Source organism: Zalophus californianus, chromosome 16 (assembly GCF_009762305.2).
Source record: "Zalophus californianus isolate mZalCal1 chromosome 16, mZalCal1.pri.v2, whole genome shotgun sequence".
NCBI classification, from domain to species: Eukaryota; Metazoa; Chordata; class Mammalia; order Carnivora; family Otariidae; genus Zalophus; species Zalophus californianus.
In genome coordinates, this window is record NC_045610.1 from 51,135,374 (window position 1) to 51,155,853 (window position 20,480).

General features: G+C 41.9%; 1 protein-coding gene across 1 annotated transcript in view; it reads right to left on the bottom strand.

The window, feature by feature from the left end:
• Positions 1-16,110: 16,110 nt before the first annotated feature.
• Positions 16,111-20,480, bottom strand: part of LOC113939585 (ATP-binding cassette sub-family A member 8-like) — a 69,920-nt gene continuing 65,550 nt past the window's right edge. Inside the window, exons 39-41 of the mRNA XM_027625912.2 lie at positions 19,282-19,361; positions 17,685-17,740; positions 16,111-17,555 (exon numbers count right to left, since the gene is read on the bottom strand). Of these exons, the coding sequence (XP_027481713.1) occupies positions 17,457-17,555; positions 17,685-17,740; positions 19,282-19,361 (235 nt within the window). The 3' untranslated portion in view covers positions 16,111-17,456. The remainder of the gene's footprint in view (positions 17,556-17,684; positions 17,741-19,281; positions 19,362-20,480) is intronic.

Sequence of the window (20,480 nt, forward strand, 5' to 3'; positions counted from 1 at the left end):
AGGACTTTCAAAATGTCTCTTTGGTTCGCTGAACTAAGAAGCCCACGTTCTTCATAAGAAAAGGGCAGTCAGAGCTAGAGTGTGGTCTGGGGTGGGACCTGAAGCATCTGAGTCAGCAAGCTGCCACGGAAACAATATGGCAGAACTGGAAATGACCCTGTAAAATATCATTTCCCGTGCCCCTTTTACTCAGTTTTTTTCCAGTCCTTTTACCTGTATCTCTTCCCAGTGTGGATCCTTCAGGAGAGTTGTGATGGCAGTATCTGCTCCATCAAGTGTCTTCTCCAGTAATATTTCATATTCATCAACATTTGCTTGAGACAAAGACAAACAGGTCATATCCACAACCTCAGGTGGGTTACATTCAGGCTGCACGTGTTTCAAGGAGTCAATGAATAAGGTTCATTACTGAAAAAATTCATGATTGCCACATTTGGAAGAACATTGAACTGTCAAAGGTAGGTAGGTGGTAAGTTCAGAGGATGCTGATACCAGGAATGTTGGTCACATACATTTTAGAACAAAGAGTAGGGAGCAGCAAATGAAATGGTTTCCCCCAAGGGATGCTCCATTGAGCCTTGGTCACATAACCTGAGGGCTCAAATAAAACCTAATTGTATGACTACCTTCATACCTTTTTAAAAAAATGAAGGTAGTCATACAATTAGGTTTTATTTCTTGCCATTTGCGACGTGGTTGGAACTGGAGGGTGTTATGCTGAGTGAAATAAGTCAATCAGAGAAAGACATGTATCATATGACCTCACTGATATGAGGAATTCTTAATCTCAGGAAACAAACTGAGGGTTGTTGGAGTGGTGGGGGGTGGGAGGGATGGGGTGGCTGGGTGATAGACATTGGGGAGGGTATGTGCTATGGTGAGCGCTGTGAATTGTGCAAGACTGTTGAATCACAGATCTGTACCTCTGAAACAAATAATGCAATATATGTTAAGAAAAAAAAGAAGAAGAAGAAGATAGCAGGAGGGGAAGAATGACGGGGGGGGGAATAGGAGGGGGAGACGAACCATGAGAGATGATGGACTCTGAAAAACAAACTGAGGGTTTTAGAGGGGTGGGTGGGGGGATGGGTTAGCCTGGTGATGGGTATTAAAGAGGGCATGTTCTGCGTGGAACACTGGGTGTTATGCAGAAACAATGAATCATGGAACACTACATCAAAAACTAATGATGTAATGTATGGTGATTAACATAATAAAAATGTAAAGTAAAAAAAATTTTTTTAAGATTTATTTATTTATATTTGTGAGAGAGAGAGAGAGAGAGAGAGAATGAGAGACAGAGAGCATGAGAGGGAGGAGGGTCAGAGGGAGAAGCAGACTCCATGCTGAGCAGGGACCCCGATGCGGGACTTGATGCGGGACTTGATCCGGGGACTCCAGCATCATGACCTAAGCTAAAGGCAGTTGCTTAACCAACTGAGCCACCCAAGGACCCCTACCTTCATGCCTTTTAACTTTGTTCTTACAACCCTTGATAGGAGAATGGCCCGATAGGCCATATTTTCTCGTTTGCAAAGCAAAGCTTTCTTAAAGTTAATTGTGAGGCAAAATGGGATGATTATTTTGTTCAACTGCCCCTTTAACAAGACTGACATAAATTTGGATTTGCAAACTTTCAAATTGCTCAAATCAGCTGGAGACGTGGATTTCCTTATCACTTCTATGCAGCACTGTGAAGCAAGATATTAATAAGAGCAGACCTCTGATGTTTCTAGCTGATGTCAGTTAGAGATTTTTCAATAGCTGCAGGAAGTCAACAACTTAATAAGAAACATCACAAATATTTCATCTTTCCAGGGTGAGCGCCAGAGTACATCCCCACATCAGCAGAGAGACAAAGAAAATGTTTTCTTGTTTGAGCAGCAGGAGTCAGAGCAGAAGCCAAGCCTTTCCTTTCAAAGTGATTTCGGGAAGTTAAAGAATTATTTTACTTATCTGCCCCAAATGCTTGGGGCACCCTTTTTTTTTTTTGATGACTTTTTTTAATCTGAGGCTCTGAGTCCTCAAACATATTTGCATAAGTAAAAAATAATTTTTAAATGCATTTTTCTTTTAATTTATGTTGAGAATTCGAGAATTGTACTTTATATGATAGCATGTAAGAGCTATACGCTCCTTCAATCTTATGGCCTGTTAGGGGAGAAAGGTGGTGGAGGGCGGAGGGGAGAGGCTCCCAGGAAGAACTATTAGCCCTTTCTTCTTTGTTTCCACAACATGCTAGACACACATTAATTATAGCAGCCTTTACATTTTATTGGGGTCATTTATTCTTTTTCCATCTCTCCCGTTCAGCTGAACTTCTTGAGGGCAGAGCGTATGTCTTATTCATCTTTGTGTCCCCAGAATTTAGCGTGTTAGTGGCACAATACAAATTAATTGAATAAATGGAGTAAATGGTTGAAATATTGGAGAAATAAAGGGATAATGCTATATGTACGTATAAGCATAAACAGAAAGAACCACAATTTCAGTGAATCAGAAACTCATAAAAAACCTTGATATGTTATGAAGACTTTTAAAATTGTGAATTTGCAAAAACAGCCATAGTTGATATTGATAGATTGCATAAAGACATACTTCATATGAGGCGGTTTCCCACTCCCAGATTTGTTAAGAACCTCTTGAAATGTAAGGCTTTGTGTGGGACCTCAGCGTTTATCCCTGAGTGTGGCAAAGGGCACCTAATGGGTGCTAATTCTCTTTCTGGGGCTCCATTTTTAATTAGGGTACTGCAATAAAATCACTAAATGTACAATTGTATGCCTGCAAATTACATCATGCTATCTCTAGAGATCGTTTTCATGATTATATAAAAAAACGAAAGTATCTGTTATCCTGACTGTCCAGGCAATGTGTATAAATGGAACATATATAGTCCATTAATTATACATTATGTTTTATATACTTCTCATTTGGGGGATATTTGATTCATTTAGTTGTTTTTGTTAGTGGTGTTTTTTTTTTGAGAGACAGCTAGCGGGGGAGGGGCAGAGGGAGGGAGAGAATCTCAAGCATGGAGCCCTATGCAGGGTTTGATCTCACGACCCTGAGATCATGACCTGAGCTGAAATCAAGAGTCAGACGCTTAAACCACTGAGCCACCCAGGCGCCCCATTAGTGGTGCCTTTTAATTTTCTTTGCGGGGGTGTGTTGTGAGGAAGAGAATGAACCAGCTGGTAAAGTATGAAACTCCTCTTCCAACTTTCTTCTGTTTTCCTTTCCTCTATGCACACTTTGTTTTCACTACATGAATTAGTGAAGATCATATACTATGTACACACATTTGTATAGATATATATTCTGTGTATAAATGTATGTGTACCTATATAAATACACATGAAATATAAACATGTAACTTTTGTGAACCAAGTGTCAATAACCTTCTCTCAATACTCTTTGCTCTTGTGAATCATATTCTTGCAGAGTATTTCAGAAAGAGGGGCATATTAGGAAAGCGACATTTTGCTACGGTCCACTCCTTGGCTACTCTCTCTCATATACTCCCTCCTTCCCTAACCCAACTCTTGAAACTTTCTTACCAAATCTAAGGCATTATCTGAAGATGTGCAACTGAAGATGCCACAAATAGCCCTGGATCTCTGATTGCTACCTGCTTCACACTGCATCTCTCTCTGAATCTGGAACCATGTCTGTGGGAAGCTCCAAGCTTCCATCTCCTTAGCAGAACCGCGTGAAGGCGATCAGAATCCTAAGGTTCAATTTTAGACACCAGAGCAATGAATTGAAGTGTCGTCTTTTGGGTATGAGCTCACTGCTGCCAGCTAACTGCTGGGGAGAGAGGGAGTGAAGCATAAGACCAGCCCAGCTTGCCAGGGTACAGTAGAGCCCTGCCGCAGTGTCATAGGGAGATGGGATTCCTTCGAGAGAAAAAAAAAAAGGACGTGGTTGAAGAATAAGAGGAAAGAAATGCTGAGAAAGTAAGAGGAACAACTGTATGCTATGATTTGTATTTTTCTTGTCTAAGTTTTAGAGATTACAGGGATAAAACTCCTCTTGCCATTGTAAAGAAAATATGCTTTAAATATTCATCATCTAAAAGACAAAGCAGTAAGACTCTGAGGGGAAGATCGAGAAATTTTCTTTTTTGAGATCTAGAGATTTTTAGAGTTTTTTTTTAAAGATTTTATTTATTTATTTGATAGAGAGAGACAGTGAGAGAGGGAACACAAGCAGGGGCAGTGGGAGAGGGAGAAGCAGGCTCCCCGCTGAGCAGGGACCCCCCCCCCCCCAATGCGGGGCTCAATCCCAGGACCTTGGGATCATCACCTGAGCCGAAGGCAGCCGCTTAACCAACTGAGCCACACAGGTGTCCCTCAATTTTTTATTAAAACAGTCTGGGAAGGCAGAGGTAGACACATGGCAGAGAGTGTGAACCGCTGGGGATACCAGAGCCAGAGATACTTGGAGGCAAAGATGAGTAACACACCACGTCGATATGCCCAGGTCAGGAGGTGATGGATCCTGAGCTGCTCCTTCAGAGAAATCAAGGCTGGAATATCCCTCAGAGACCACACAACCCTCACTAGAACAAGCCTGATTTTGCTAGAAGGAAAGAGAATCAAGCCAGGGAGAGAATTAAGGACAAAGCTTAACGACTTCAGCGGGGAAGAATTTATGTCTAATGTAACATAAACAACCCGCTCATATGGAGAACAGATGTGGCTTCATTCAAGTAAATACCAAATGAGGTGAAATGCTTGCAGGCACTTGGAATCAGTACTGGTCTCTCAGGAATGCAGTATTGGTCCCAATACATTCCTGCACCTCAGTCTTGTTTGGTCACGCACTGATCTCTTCTCTCTGATGTTGGGCAACCATGTGGCATGAGCAGTCCTGGCCCAAACGGAGGGTGCTGTGCAGGGTCAGCATTTCCAAAAAATCATCTGCTCGTTGGCCTTGGGCTCCTGTTACTCCTGGTATCACCTCTGCTGAGTGCAGAGCGCTGCATCACTCCTACTTGTTCTTATAGCCCTCTCTGATCCACGTGTTGGGGTAAGTTTCCTTTTCTCAATGTGCTTTTGGTAGCTTTTATTTTTTTGAGGATTTCTTCACAGTTCCGGGTTTACCAGTTGTCTATGTTTTTTCTCGTACTCACTGTTCATTTGTTTTTGCATCTTTTCATAATCTCGGAGGAGTTTGAGTGAGAGGGAAGGAGGTAATTATTTATCTTGAAACAGAAATCTTCCATTTAAAATTGAGATAGCAAATAACAAGGACACCAAGCATCAGCCTCTTTCCATTCTCCCCTGACAAAAGACTCCCTACCTTCTGGTATGTTTGAGAAAGAATGGGCATATTGCTCTACATAAAGACTTGACTGAACAATTGAGGTAGTCAAGGAAAGAAGTGTTAGGATCCATTGTCCTCCTGTTTAAGCGAAATCTTGAGTCTGTATGTGAGGAGTGAGTTCTTCAAGTCATTGCAAGATGGGATATTAAAGTGGGAATGCAACCTGGTGCAACCCCTCTGGAAAACAGTATGGAGGTTCCTCAAAAAGTTGAAAATAGAGCTACCCTACAACTCAGCAATTGCACTACTGGGTATTTACCCCAAAGATACAAACATAGTGATCTGAAGGGGCACATGCACCCCAATGTGTATAGCAGCGATGTCCACAATAGCCAAACTATGGAAAGAGCCTAGATGTCCATCAACAGATGAATGGAGAAAGAAGATGTGGTATATATATATATATATATACCACATACCAGATGTATACACACACACACACACACACACACACACACACACACACACACACAATGGAATATTATGCAGCCATCAAAAATGAAATCTTGCCATTTGCAATGACGTGGATGGAACTAGAGGGTATTATGCTAAGTGAAATAAGTCAATCAGAGAAAGACAATTATCATATGATCTCACTGTTATGAGGAATTTGAGAAACAAGACAGAGGATCATAGGGGAAGGGAGGGAAAAATGAAACAAGACAAAACCAGAGAGGAAGACAAACCATAAGAGATGCTTAATCTCAGGAAACAAACTGAGGGTTGCTGGAGTGGAGGGGGGTGGGTGTATGGGGTGGCTGGGTGATGGACATTGGGGAGGGTATGTGCTATGGTGATTGCTGTGAATTGTGTAAGACTGATGAATCATAGACCTGTACCCCTGAGACAAATAATGCATTATATATTAATACAAAAATAATTAAAAAAAGATGGGATATTGAAAACTGGATTTACTCTGTGCCGGTCTCAAGAACAAGCAAAAGGATAAAATGCACTTGGTTTTAATTGATTTTTTAAAAGCTAAGATATGTAAGAACACTAGTGGTTTGTTTTCCTTCCAGCCTTTATCAAATATACATAGGTTCTGATCTGAGCCTAGTTTTCTGACTGTAAAAGGCACAAAATCAGTCAGACTCCATTTTTAATGACACAATGACAGAGTTTCCCAGTTAGTTGAAAGCAAAATGGTATTGTAAAGATTTTCTTTTATTGGTTTTATTTAATCCAAAGTTTGTGAAATTTTGGATTTCCCTCTTGATGTTGAAGAGCTCTCACTTGGCAAACTATCCAAATTGTAGAATATCCCTCGTTGAAGGAAGATCTCAATGTTTTGGCTAAAAAATGTACAGACATTGCAAGTTTGGATTTCAGGAGAGAGGGGGGAAGGCCCCAGAGTATAGATTTAAAAGAAAGTTGGAATCCAGTAAAATTTTTGGTGACTCTGGAAAGTCTCAACTGTGTCATCACTGTGTCATTAAAGAGTGAATGAGAACTAGAACAAATTGGTCATCCATCTTCTCAACATGCAGGAAGTTATTTGAAATCCGGAGGATGCTTCAAAAGCAACCAGCATCGTGGTTTACAGGTACAACAAAGTGGATAGAACCAACTCTTCATGGAGGTCTTATGGTCATCATGTTGGGAATTATCAATTAATCTAAGGAACCAACCATCAACACAATTTTGTTATTCTTTTCTCCATCATACAAAAACATACCTAAAAGCATTAAACGAGTAAGTTTTATGAGATGAAGAACCTCTGTTTAGTGAATTTTTGGGGGTTCAAGATATTTTATTCGGGTATGGAAGAAAATCTCATATGAAGTCCAAATATTTAAAATCTTTCAACTGAAGATAGCTAGTAATTGATGAGTATCCAGAAGAATGTGGAGATCCTGGAGTAGCGACAAACAACAGACCACAAGAAAGAATAGAACAAGAAAGTCCTATGATAAATCTGATTTTTTTCTGTGTGTCACTGAGTCATCTTTATCCTCTCATACTTTCACAGCTGTTGATCTGGAAGATGTTCTCTCCTGTGAAGCTTTGTCTTTTACAGGGGATGTGTTCCTTCCATGATAAGTCCATCTTTTCCATTCCCTGAAGCATTGTTTGCTCCAAGTAAGCCATTTTTCTCATCCTCATGCAAACTTTCTTAAATTTAGTACATCTCTTTCAGACATTACACTGAGCAAAACTGATAAAGTTTAAGCATTGGTGGAAGGCAGGATTTGGCTACCCACCATGTATGCCAAATGGACCGATCTTCCCTCTTAATACATCCAGTAAAATGCTCCAGCTTGAGTCTTTGAACCCAGGGGAAATGAGGTAAAGAAGTACGGATAATAGAGACAGTCTTCGTGGTGGCAGTGCTGGGAGTCCAGCAGCAGTGACAACATCCAGAATCCAGTAGCTGTGGCCATTGCTCTTGGCGTCAACCGTCTTGCAGTGATGGTGCCGGTATTGTGACCTTGAACCAGATGGCCCCTGAAGTGTGACATTAGCTGTGATTTCCCTCCCGCCTAACCCCTGGTTCCTGACCACTTTCTGAGACTAGGTGTTTAGCTTTTCCAGGATTTCTGTGAGTTCCCAGTATCTTTACAATAAAGGCTTTGACAGCTGCCAGATTTGGTTTCTATTATTTCAACCAGACTGTTACATAATCTACAGAACAATTCATTGAACGAAGCTTTGGCTTTTGAGTGGGACCCTTCTTGAGTTTCTGGAGGTGGCACAAAACTAGGGATGTCCTTATCCATGAGTCATCATATAGATCAGTTAGCTTATGTCTGCAGAAAGATGACAGAGAGAAAAGAACAAATGTCAGTGGAATTCATTACCTTAATCCACATCTTTTTTTATGATCTTCACTCTTGGTTAAAAGGCATTCAGGAAGGCAGAGGGGTTTGTGTCTGCCGACTCATGCTGGGACCTGACTCCAACCAGGAATTCTTCAGATTTAGACACTCCCGTGCCTTTTTCTTCCCAATGAGCCCATTTCCACATCACACACACTCATACAAAGTCCTCTCTAGAGGGTGAGAACCATGTCTTGCCTTGTTCTGTGTGTCTATTGCATATATTTCATAAGATGCATACCTGTCTCTACCTTACCCACAGTCCCTGCTGTGTAGGTAGCCATGATTTATAATAAAGGATCCTACCCCTTGTCCCTAAATGCCCCAAAGCCACCTCAAAACCAGGATTGTGTTAGAAAAGAGGGAACAGTGGATCACAGGATGGGGAAACACATGTGTAGACTGTTGTTGGCTTCTTAGGGCTCTCCTTAGTATCCATGCACTTTGGAGGTCAGACAATGATTTGGGCAGAAGTTCTGCTCCAGACACTTGGAGCCTGTGAGGTGTCCTCCTTCTGCTGCCTGAGTGTGAGTTAAGGGTTGCATTCGAAGTCCTAGCAAGTTCTCCACTTCTGTCAGGATTCACTTGTTTGCCAGGCTATCACCGCATTCATGGGTGTGTAGACAGTCACCCACACGTGGTGAGTTTATCTTCTCGATCTTCCTGTGGCTTGCTGACTTCAAGAATCTCTCTGTTACAATTTTAGCTGCCCTGAATTCAGTGCCCTGCTTCCGACAGTAGAGCTGGGGGTCCTTGCTGCCAGCAGGAAGGTGAGCTTCCTGACCTCTCGGTTCAAGGGCAATCCTGCAGGTTCTGCTGCCTGGGTATATACAGGAGGGATGACAACGTATCTCATCTGGATGTGTCCAGGCAAGAATGCCATGCATTCACCACTGCCCTACCAGGTCCAGGGGCACTTTTCCAGGAGGGAAATCACCATAGCTTGTTGTCTTCCATTGATCATTTTCTTTTCTTTTTTAAGATTTTTATTTATTTATTTTGGAGAGAGAGCGTGAGAGACAGCACGAGCAAGGAGGAGGGCAGAGGGAGAAGCAGATTCCCTGCTGAGCAGGGAGCCCGATGTGGGACTCGATTCCAGGACCCTGGGATCATGACCCGAGCCGAAGGCAGCTGTTTAACTGACTGAGCCACCCAGGCACCCCTCCATTGATAATTTTCAATGGTACCTTCAAATGGTTGTTTGCAACAATTTTGTCCAGTTTTATACTTGTTTTCTATGAAGGAAAATGATCTGCTCCATGATGCTTTTCCTGAAAGTAGTCTTACAATTGCTCTTTGGCTTATGAAACTAGACAAACGAATTTCCACATGACTTCAAGTTCTCACATACCTACCAGTGTTTATGCCTTTTGCAGAAAAAAATAAAGTTCTTCTTAATAGAATGTCACCACTATGCAAGTATTTTCTTACCTACATACAAGGGCAATTTATTTCCCCTTTGTTTTGTGGAATGTTCCAGGCTGATACAGCTCACTCTCTCAGAGGTCTTTTGCAGCTGCAGTATTTCCAAGTGTTCATCTATTGTGAAATCTGGCTGGCCAGATTAGAGGAATTCCTTTGAGATACGACTACAGCCATTTTTAATGATGAAAAATTATTCCACTCCCTCTTAAACTCATTTGCAGACATGGCGTATCATTTTACACGTGCCTAAATTTTTATCCACCCATTTCCTCCTCCTCCTGTGTGTTTTCTTGGCATTCTAGGTTCTCTCGGTTGTTGTTTTAGTTTTTCTGTTCTTTTACCCTTGTCTGAATAGTTGGATTGTATTTTGTTTAGTGCAAGCTATCTCAACTCTTTTTATCAGTGTTAGATGGTATTAATAATAAATAATAATAAATGAGAATATTATATTCACTAATTCAATCATTTTATTCTAAAATTCTTGTACATTTAAGCTAAGAGGCACAGTCACTATATGGACACCTACAATCTGTTGAAGAACCAGCCTTGTGCTTTCTGCTTCTAATACTTACAAAAATCTTAAGTGCGCAAATCACTGACAACAAGTAAACCCCTCAATTTGTGGAACCTGTGTTTCTGAGTCTTTTAAAACCAAGTTCCCTTTACTTCCCAAGTTCATTCTCATTCTCAAAATACAGTCATCTTGACTAATTTGAGGACACCTCAACATATCAGTTTAATATCTATGAACCCCAGTGAAGGAGGTAGAGTCCTGTATCCTGTTAGAACACTTCTCAACTTTGATTTTAATTCACAAATGTAATTAGAGGCTCAGAAAAAAATTTAGCTACTTGATTTGGTAGCATCAAAAGCCTAGATGCAACATGGATCCACTGGGAAAGGCAGACAGCCTGGATCACCACCTGCTCAAGTGGTCCTTGTATTCAAACTTTGCAAACATTCGTCCTTCCAGAACTCTGGCAAATACTTCATTAGTGCACAAAATGGGAAATCAGCTCCCTCTCTCTCTAGTCTGGGGTCCCCTGGCACATCCCTCTCATCCTACAGCTCATTTTCCTCCTTTTCTGTATTCTTTACCAACATCTTCTTTCTGCCCTGCTGGGATTTCTTGAAGGAGCCAGGCTCTCCACCTTTCTGAAGCACAGAACACAGGTTCTTCATAACATCCCATTTTTTGAATAGCAGATATTCAGCATAGAGTGCCGAAATCTGTGTTCACATAGAAATAGCAATTTCCTGTATTTGTTTTTAAGCCTCTCTGCTCTTCGAAGTCCCTCTTCAGAGAAAATAAGGGAAATGGCTATTTGCAAAGGGACCCACAGAGTGTCCAACAAGCACAGACTTGATGTGTCACTGCTTAGACAGCAGCAGCTAAATGCCCAGCTGCTGTGGTTTGCATGTTGCAACAAATCTAAGAAAATACACCGAATGGCCACAAACCATGGCCATGACCACTAAAAAAACAAAAAACAAAAAAACCCCAAAAAACAAAAAAAACAAATAATCTTGGTTTCCAGGCTCAGATCTGAAAAAAGTGGCTCTGGGAACTTTTTTGGTCTCCCTTTCCCGATCCCCTTCCTTCAATTCTCTAGGCAGTAAAATAATGATCTTACAGTTTATTGGTTTTGGTCTTCTCCAAATTGGAATGGGCACTGGGTTAGTCAGTTTTAGGACTCCCTACCACTCCACCTGCTTTTTCTTCTCCCTTTTGATGACTTGCCATATACTTCTTCATCCTGTAGGACCTCACTTAAAGGACACCTTGAAGTTTTCTCTGCTTCAAACTTTACGCTTACTACCAGAAAGAGCCAAGAGTCAATTACGCTCCTTTTCTCCCACTGTGGTTTTAGGTAATTATGTTTGCATGGCATTTATCATATTCAATTTTCATTCTAGATACATTGGAATAATCATGGGGGCTTTGGAACCAGACAAACTTGGGTTCAAATTCCAGCTCTGCCAACCACATAATTATAGGTGAGTTACTCCAACTGCCAATCAGTTTTCTTACTGTGACGTGATAATAATCGTCCTTTTAAGATTGTAGCCTGAATGTCTGGGATAGAGAAGATGATTAATTAACAGAAGTCCTCTTCACTCCCCTTCCTGAAAGTGTTTGACTTATTTTGCCATTCCTGTAAGTGTGTTGGTGTTTGGCACAGAAAGAATTCCTAACTACCTACTTATTGAAGAAATGACTAAGAAGACCTCTCCAGGAGCGTATATTACATGTCATGTATTTTTCATCTTGAAAGAAGCAAACCACCCTTCTCAACCTTGAATCTATATTCCTAGTCATGAATTTTGTGATTTTCATTTGTAATTCAATTTTCAAATTTTGGGGGGGTGTCTCAGAAGCTCACAGATTGTAATTAGAAAAATCCGTCACTGTTGCTCAAATGGCCCATAGCCCTTTGGTCTAGCAACGTTCAGGTTATTTTCAGCCACGTACCTTATTTTGAAGTAAGAACAATTTGTCTCAGATAATTTTCCCCTTACTCTCTCGGATGTTCTCCACTTCTCGGAGTACTCACCTGACATTTCCTGAGTGTATAGTATGTATTGGGAGCTGGGGATACAAAGACAAATGAGACATTGTCCTTCCCCTTTGTCAGGGAACAAAATGAACCACTGCAAAATACGCCTTTTTGGCATAGGGATTATTTTGAGCTGCTTATTTTTAAGAAACAGCAGACACAGGAGAAGCTCTGAAAAACCAAGTTGAAGTTACCCTTTTGTAAGGGAAATTTACATTTACAAGGGCAATCTCCCTGTGTAAGGGTGTCTCCCTGGCTGTACTAGGAAGGTGGGGGGTGACAAAAATCTCTAGAAACCGTTATCAGTGGAGAAGACATGGGCTTGAACAACAACCTCACCCTTCTTTACTGTGCTTTCCTGAAAACCTCCCATACCTGGCTCTCCCCCACCACCCAACATCTTTTGTTTTTAGCTGGAAATGGCAGTTAGGGTGATGGTTGGGCCATTGCAGGGAGTTTCTCAGTTTTCCTGGGTATCTTTCTCTCTCTCTCTCTCTTTTAAATCCACCACTGCACTAAAATAAAATTCAAGCTCCCTGTTCAGGCTTACGAATCCTCATATGATGTGGCCTCTGCCCACCACTCTGAGACTCCAGCAACATGGAATCTTTCTGTTCCTTAAACACATCAAGATTGTGAGGGGGTTCGGGACAGGCCCACCCCCTCCCCCGAATGGGCCACTTTGGCATGTAGATTATTTTGAGCTGAAGACACTTGAAACCCTGTGGGCGCAAGAGAAACTTTTGTCTTTCCTTAACTACACAGAAGAATCTAAATTGGCGGCGGTGGGGAGGAGTCTTTGCCAGAATAAGGGTTATTAACAGAAGTAAGTTTTATCTGAGTGACCCATCTGCATGGTTGGGCAAACATTTAATTGCCAAACATCTGCTCTTCTTGCCACCCTATGAAGTGCATTCTTGTCCTCTGAAATCCCAGATCCATTCCCCCTTTTCCTTAGTTCAGAATGACATATAGACCTCATTTCGCCTGTCTTCGGAATTTCCATGTCTATGTGGATTGCCATATGTACACCTATGAAATCTGATTTTCTCCTATTACCCTGTCTTATGTCAATTTGATTCTTAGTCCAGCTAGAAGGATTTTTGAAGGGACGGGAACTCTTACTCCCCAACAATTGTTCCTACCTCAGGACCTTTGCAACTACTTTTCCCTCTGCCAAAACTTCCTTCCCTCAGACATTCATATGCTTGGCTGATTGTCCTTTAGGCCTCAGCTTAAATGCCTCCTCTTCTAAAATATCACCCTAACCACCCAGTCTGAAGTAGCTCCCAGTCACCCTCACTCACTGCCCTGCTTTATTGGAGAGTTTCATTGCATTTGATAAATTAGACTCCAACATCTATTCCATCCTCCTCCCGGGACACTTTCCAGTATTGTAGAGGCTGGAAATTTCTCCTGTCCTTCATTTCAGGGCCACCCCAACCAGTCCAGGGAATCAGATTTCAACTCACCAGGATAATAAGAATTCTTGTCATTTTTTTATGGTCTGTCCTCATGAGTGCTCTGACTGGTGGCAGCCGAGCCACTTTGGCCTGTCTAGAATCTGGGTACAGGCTACCTCTCAATCCCCAAAGTGAGACTTAGATCACTCAGGCTTCCAGGGGTTAAGACCTCAACTCTAGAATCTCTACTTAATTTCGATGTGGTGTATTTTTTTTTCTTGGACATCAAGAGCAGGAAGAAGACACAAGTTTCAAATCAACAGAAGAACATAAGGACGTTTTGGAATTTATAAAAAGAATATTAAGCCTCCTTCCTTCAAAATGTTGCATTTCCTCCGTGTGACATTGTTGGTCCCGCTTTAGTTAGCCCTTCAATTCTTGCACATCTGTGCATGTCCTTCTTGGATGAAGTAGATACAGGATTCTCCTGAGACACTTGGTTCCCACCATCTTAAAGTCATTGCATATTTTTCCTGATGCCTTTAGCATTTGTTACTCAACATAATGTATTACTTGTACTCTCTGGGACCTTGGAAAACTGCTTTTTTTTTTTTTTTAATTGTGGGAAAATCTCTCCCTCACAGTTTTACTTCAGCATTTTAGGAAAGGCTCCGAAAGTGGCATCAATCTTGTTAGAAGGAGGGGAAACCAACAAGTGAGCTGGAAAGGAATCAAGCATGGAGATCGGAATAAGATGGAGCTGGGGACAGCAGGATACAAGCCATGTCTCCTTGACGTCCTACACCTGGTTGAAGACTAAAGCTATTGGTCCATTAGCTGGGGTATTGTTTCTACCAAGCCAATCAATTTACTTTAATTGAATGTCTCCCTTGCACACTATTTTGTTGGATCTTTACACAACCAAAGGAAAGGCAAAACAAACAAACAAAAAAACCAAAGGAAGTTAGAAGAATATTATAGGGTACAAGCAAGATGAAGAGGAAAACGATGGCTAGAGTAAGATTGACCACAAGGAGCAAGGAGTGATTTTTAGCACAGCAATGTTCCCTGTCTTCTGGGGCCTGCAGATATAATGGGCTCCTCCAGGTTGGGGGTAAGACCTGCAGAACTAGTCTGTGCTTTTAGTTTCTGGTCTCCCTACTGGCCTCAGAAATGTCAACATCTGCCATGGGGTCACCAAACATTTCATAGTTCACCATGCTCTGTGTGGCACCAAGTCTGTGATACAGCAGATGTCCTCTGCAGGTGTATCGGATGAAGCCAGCCCCAGACGCTGGTCCCACATGAAGCCATGTGAAGAGCTGGCAGGCTTTTCCTTGCAAAAGAAAAAGTACAAAACTTAAGCTCAGTTTGACACAACTGTCACTTTCATTTGTCCACAGACATGGTTGGCTGTAATGTTAAGGCTGGTTCGATCCACAGGCCGAGTAAAAAGCCGATTAGTGCTGAAATTCTGCTCCTCTCAGGATGTCTCTCCCACTGCGCTCCCAGATAACTTCAAAGAAAACAGAGTTAGTTTGTATTATTTCTTTGGGTTGTGATGTGAAGTCTTCTATGACTTTGTTTACTTGTTTGTTTGGTCTTTCCTTTGGTTGTGTAGAGCTCCAACAAAATAGTATTCAAGGGAAACATTCAATTAAAGTAAATTGATTGGCTTGGTAGAAACAATACCTCTGCTAATGGACCAATATCTTTATTTTTCAACCAGGTGTAGGACGTCAAGGAGACATGGCTTGTGTCTGAAAAGAAGTCTGTTTGGTGGTGTTATTTACAGCTGCCTTGGCTGGCCCTTAGGAAATGCGGTGAAACAGGTCCATGGCGATGCATCCTTGAGAACTGAGGGCCTATGGGAGAGAGAGGGAGCCGTCCGGGGCAGGGGAGAGCTTCTTGGAGTCACTGGACGCTGGTTAACAGTGTAACAGCAGCTGACGCTGTTACCGTGTTTGTCGCTTTGGGTGGTCACGGTAACCCTCCGAGGTGGGTACTAGTACCTCCATGCTGAAGACAGTACACTAGGTGTGCACAAGTAGTAAATGGTAGACCCCAGACTGAATTTAGGTCAACCTCTAAACCACTGTATCAGTCGCTGAAGGCAGGAACTGAGTTTTGCTCATGTTTTTGTCCTTAGCTGTGTCCCCCAACCACGCAGACTCTAAGCCGAGGGTGGGTGATGGCCCAGAAAGACTGAAGAGATGACCCAAGACGGCGATGGAGATGTAGGTTTATTGGGGGGACCTTATGCACTGGGTGTCCAGGAGTGGCGACTGGGACAAAGCGTCCGCTGTGGGGACCCATCTGCAGTGAGGTTGCATAGCATAGCAACTAGCTTCGCAACTACTCACTTGTAGCTTCTCCCCTTCTTGCACGAGCAGAGTTCCCAGGAGAGCAAAACCTGCCATCTGGATATTCTTCGTTACAAAGGAGCCCCTCCAGGTTGGCCACCCCTAGAGCCCTGACCTTGAACCCTGAACAGCATGTTCTTTGGCATATTCTGCTTGATAGGAATGCAGAGGGAGGACAGGATCCCTACCTTCTCGAGATAGTGATTAAAGGGGCGATCAGGGTGCGTTTGCACAAACCAGCCTGCCGGCACATACCACGCACCAGCACAAGATGAGCAAATGGACCTTGGGAAGAGAGCGTGGGAGGTGTGCTCTCCAGAACAGAATTTTCCGAGCTGTTCAAAATTATCTGAGTCTGAGAGGATCAGGGATTCCAAAGGGAAGAAAAGACATGCAAAGTCAGAACTGGAGGGGAAATCTGCTCAGAGAATCATCTTCATAACTCAGAAAATCTTGTTTAACTACATTTTATGCAAGGTAATCACAGCCGGTATTTAAAAAACAAAAACAAAAACAAAAACCCAACACTGTTCTAGGAAATGTCTCTGTTTGCCACCATCTTTAACTTCCTTAATCATGGTGTGGTGTTTTTTCTTTCTTTACAATTTGGTAACATGTTGATGAAAGCAGTAAACTAGCTCTTATATCAGAACTTTTTTCAATTTGATTTCAACGAATTTGTAAATAGGGAGGCCACTTAGTCGAGAAAAAGACACGTGAAAATACTTGAAATAGAAAATGTATTTCAAAACTGCACATATAAGATTTTTATTTCCCACCAACTTGGTCATTTGACTTCTTACTACATGGATCAATATTCTTAGACCAAGTGGCAAATATCCACAAAAGGTCAGTTACAAAAACAGGTAACTCTAAAGCCTCGATTTTAAAATACAATGAAAGTGGGACTTCACTGATTCACAGAAATTCAAAAAGTACAATAAATTCCTAATAGCAAGTATCAGACTATGTCTATAATATTGATAAGTGTTACCAGCAGATACATTTTCAAATATATTGATATCAGATATTATGGCCAATGATGGTTTAATATTTTTAAGCCATAAGAATATACACGGAAATCTATTTTAAAAAGTATGATGCTTTTGACATGATCACTTAAAGTTCTTATTAAAATACCAGCTTCACAAAGTATCAAACTTGTAGAAGAATAAATGTACAGACTTCCCAGCTCAGGTTAGAAAAAAGTATTTTTTAAGGTTTTGATAAAAAATTAAACAAAATGTGCTTACGGTACTAAAAAAAAATGAAACAACCTCATAAAAGTAAATTTATTTATTCAGTATTGTACAGAAAAGTGGAATCAGGGTGACCTGCAGAGACACAGAGGCAGTGACTGGGGGGCGGGCTCAGCCACAGGCCTCTGTCCACGCGGTAGCCGGAACTGCCCAGGCATTGCTCCCTCCTCCTCTCCACCACAGGAAGAACCATGTCAATGTTTATAATACAGTTTCTAAAAATATGACATTGATGCTACAAAAAAAAGTCTTAAAAAACAACCACATGCTTGAACAGAAACATAGGGTATTTGGGGCTTTAAGGGTCTTCCTGTGGGAGGAGTTTCCTCTTCACTGAAGGATCAAGTTCTTCATCAAAGTCATCCAGCTCCTGTTCCTTGGAGAGCTCCAGGAAAACCTGAGACGGACAAGAAATAAAGAGGGAGAGATGTCACGCTGCCTCCGTAGCTCCAAGTGAGTGCAAAGCATCTGCTCACACTGTACATTTATAGTGCATGGATGAACTGAGTCACGCACACTGACCCACCTGCTCCAGGGTGGACTGGGAGAGGCTGTACTCCTCCAGGTGGAAGCTCTGTTTAACTGCAGAAGGACGGACGGACGTTAGGAGTTCATCTATTTTTATACCCACATGGTCTCAGAAGTCAGCATACCATACAAATAACAATTTTTAAAAAATCTTAAATAAAAAAGTTTAGATAAAAATGTTCCTGATTTAAGTATGGCATGCAGTTAAAAATACACCCATGCATTCACTTGGGTTTGGGGAGAAAAGTATGCATGCTATGTTCATTTAGCACAGTGTTGGAGATTTCTATTTAAGCAGGAAACAGTGCTGCAAAGGTTTCCTTCCCGGTACATGTGAGCTAGTGCTTTTGCACATTCAGCATAGGAAGAGGTGGAAGGAAGACATGTTTTGCAAAGGGAAGCCTCAGAAGATTATGGAGAAAGATGTCTGCGGTTTCCTGGGAGCAGGTATCCCTTGTGACCCTCTTTCTACCATGACCGCTTGCTCCTAAGTGAGTTGAAAACCTTTCTCCTTGACCAGAATAGATGGGAAGGGTAGTCAGAGCTCTGATAGGAGGCAGCAGCCTGGAAATGTCACCAACAGTACCAGGCCAGTACTGGCCACGGTGCCAATCTGGGAGTGTTTGCATGATCACGTGTCCAGAAAGTTGGGGTGCTCGGCGCAGAGAATGGAAAGGGGGTGTCCCTGTGGCCATGAATGCTATCAGCAGGAGTACAAAGAGTCTTCTAGAACCAGGAGACTTGAATCTCTTCCCTAGGGAAGGTGACAAGCAAGCAAAAAGATCACTGAGCCGTGACAATGAAAAAGAGAATATAGGGAGGGAGTTCTGGCTAGCACAATTCAGAGGCAGGGTTAATGAGCTCAGGTGGCAAGACAAACATGGGGTGGTGGTGACAGATGCAGTGTGGCTAGCTGTGAAGTGCAACAGACACAGGAAGATTGTTTTAATAACCAGACAGGAGGCCAGTTTCTTAATACACAGCCTAAGGCCGTAAGTAACATGCAAGTCCATATGAAATTAAACTGTAAACATGCATCATGCATCAATGTCCCCAAAGAAAGTGTCCTCCTTGAATGCATACACAACTGAATTTTGATTTAGGTTTTCCATATATATATACACACACACACACAAAAAGACACATGGAAAAACACCGCAAAGCAAAAGTAAAGTCACTCCCATTAATCCCCTGCCCCCCAACACCCCAACACACACAGAATGCCTCCACTTCTTTGATTTTTTTGTGCCCTAAAATTCAACTGGAGATTTTTAACTTTAAAAACTAACACCTTAGAGGCGCCTGGGTGGCACAGTCAGTTAAGTGTCTGACTCTTGATTTCGGCTCAGGTCAGGATCTCAGGGTCGTGGGATCGAGCCCCGTGTTGGGCTCCATGCTCAGCAGGGAGTCTGCTTGAGATTCTCTCTCCCCCCCCCGGCCCACTCGTGCTCTCTTTCTCTTAAAATAAATAAATAAATAAAATCTTTAAAATTAACACCTTAGCTCACATTCTGTTTTTGTCAGGCCGATGGATTAGTCTATGATCTGGAATTAGCTGCTTCCTGGGATCTCATTTCTAAGTTTACGGCTCTTACCCTTTTCTAATGTGCAGAAAGCTTGTGCTAAAGGTCGCACATTTTCCACTGGCAGTTTATACACCATCACAGAAGAGTACCTGCGGGGAGAGAGGCGGGGCTGAGGCTGATACCACCTGTGCAGGTGCAAGGTGGCTGCGACCCTGTCTCTGGTCGTTATCCTGATAAGTAAGAGTCAGTGTGGGGCAGGCGAAATGCCTAGGGTGAGGTTGTTCACAAGGAGAACCCGGTGAGGGGAGAGGCTCCGCATGGAGAGGAGCAGGTGCGGGGCAGATGAAACGTGGACATTTGCCAAAGTTGCCTGCCACCTTATCTTTTCAGCTGAACACTTGCTTCTCAAGCTTCATCTTCCACCAGGGACTGATGCCACATAATTTCTTAAAGTCACTCAACTCAGGTGGGGGTCTAGGTCTTTTCTCTAGAGAACTCTTACCTCTCCAACTTGCCCCAGGCTACCCAAACTACTTTTCTTTTTTCCCCTTTCTTTTTATTATGTTAATCACCATACATTACATCATTAGTTTTTGATGTAGTGTTCCATGATTCATTGCCAAACTACTCTTCTAATTTAGGTTTCATTGAGTCTCTGATGAGGAGACTGGAAATCGCCAGGAATTCAGCACCAAATAATGTTCAGGGACAGTTTTTTTTTTTTTTTTTAAATAATTTGTTTCCCAGATTAACGTTTGTCTTTTTATCATTTGAAAATCAGGAAGATTTAGATTTCATTTCATAAGATACCATTTCCTCTATTTATGGTGCAATCATTCTCATCTATTCTGCTCATTCCCTGTGACTTTATGACCTATTTCTATTCAGTCGTGGGCTGCCCATTGAGATACAGCGTTTTCTTTGACATTTATACTCCAGTGTAGGAATATATTTTCCCACCGTGTCATTATGACTTATTATTACTCTTTTCTATCTGTTTTCCCCCCAGCTCCTAAATCATCTGTCTTCTGCAGTAAATTCTAGGTGTTAAAAATGACTCTAAAGTTAATCTTTGACTCTTACTGTATGATTTTCCTGAGAACTGTTCCATGATCAGACTGTGTATAAAATTGGAAGTGTTAATAGATTTGAAAGAAAATAATTAGCTTTCAATTCTACCTATGCCACTCGTTAGCTCTGTCGCATGACCTAACTTCTCAGTTTCCTTTCCTTAAAGATAACAATCAATTCCATTTCTTAAGGTCCTT